Below are 1,418 nucleotides of genomic sequence, written 5' to 3'. Positions count from 1 at the left end.
TCCTTTTTAATGGCATGTTATCTATTTTGGGATCACAAACTAGGATGGAAAGTGTCCCAATTTTGGTTATACAATAGCAAATCTCTAACTCTTGAGCTGGACACGTAGAAATATATAATGTGATCAATGTCATTTACAAACTCACATGCTAAAAGTTTATGAAAGCTTCTATGAAAAGGGACATTCAAAAATTTCCTTAAAAATCGCAAAATAATAAATCACAAATTTCTCAATCATAATAGGAGCTCATACCTTTCCCTGGGCCTCACTATTAGTTTCTTCTCAAACATAGAGTTGAAAATTGGATGCACTTTCTGCCCAGCAAAAGAAGTTAATGCTCATGGGCCTGAAAAGTGCCTGGATTCAACTCTGGCTCAGGCTTAGTGTCATTACTCAGGCCCTTCAAGCAGGGATGAAAGGGAATAGGGATCCCTGTCATTAACCCCGAGCACAAACTGGAGGGTGTTCAACATGGTAGTCTCTGCATGTGCTCGGGGACCCCACAGGAACTCATAGCATGCAGGATCACTATTGGGCACCTGGCGGTACAGCAGGTACTGTTCCCGGACCCAAATTTTGGTAATGAGCTCCCTGGGCTCCCCATAGAGCCAATGCTCCTTCCCATCATACACCCCTAGAACATTCAGTGCTTCCCAGACTTTTTCCTCAGGGGCACAATCACCCTCTGAGGCGATCACCCACAGAACTGTGACCAGGAGGCCTGTGTTGGGATATCTGTGCCCATCGCTCACCATCCCATCATAGCTGAGCCCCAAGGCAGTGGCCAGTACATAGGTGTGAGTACTGGGGTCCATTTCTTTCACAACAATACCAAAGCCCCACTGGATGCATTCAGTGGCTGCACTGAAGAGCTCAGGAAAGTGGTCCTGGTGCTCTTTGATGACACTACTCAGCATTTCTGCCTTGGTGGTCGGCTCCTTTGCACGGTACTTAAGGAGTAGAAACTCCACCATTTCTACCATCTTCAAATGCAGTGCTTTGTGGAGCAAGGAATCGGCATCTTCATCAGGGCCTCCCTCAGTGTTTGGACCCTCCTCATCTTGGCTGCTGGAGCTCTCTTCTTCAGCGTGTCTCCATGGAAAGGCTGCCATGGCATGGGGGGAGGCACCCTGAGGACTCTGGGGAGGACTTGGTGTCTCAGCAGCAGACACCTCCTCTAGGCTGTCTATAAACAGGACTGAGGGGGAGGAAGACCGAGAGGAGGACAGAGACAGGGCCTCCTCCTCCTCCTCCTCCTCCTCCTCCTCCTCCTCCTGCTCCTCCTCCTCCTCCTCCTGCATAGCCCAGAACAGTTCCTCTACCAACATGTCAGGATCTCCATTGGGTCCAGATGGTCTTCCTCAGGCTTCCACGGCTCACTCATATGATGACCAGGCATGATAACTCGTGCTCGAACA

At 49.2% G+C, this 1,418-nt stretch overlaps 1 protein-coding gene across 1 annotated transcript; it reads right to left on the bottom strand.

Moving 5' to 3' along the window:
• Positions 1-389: 389 nt before the first annotated feature.
• On the bottom strand, positions 390-1,112 carry LOC308511872 (melanoma-associated antigen 11-like; the record flags this gene model as incomplete). The annotated part of the gene is made up of 1 exon (XM_081081715.1): positions 390-1,112. One exon carries the CDS (start codon positions 1,110-1,112, stop codon positions 390-392), a length of 723 nt encoding a protein of 240 aa, XP_080937841.1.
• Between the last annotated feature and the right edge of the window lie 306 nt (positions 1,113-1,418).

Source organism: Myotis nattereri (assembly GCF_964212035.1).
Source record: "Myotis nattereri genome assembly, chromosome: X".
Lineage (NCBI taxonomy): Eukaryota > Metazoa > Chordata > Mammalia > Chiroptera > Vespertilionidae > Myotis > Myotis nattereri.
The sequence above is the reverse complement of the archived record's forward strand: the minus strand, read 5'-3'. Positions and strand labels throughout refer to the sequence as shown.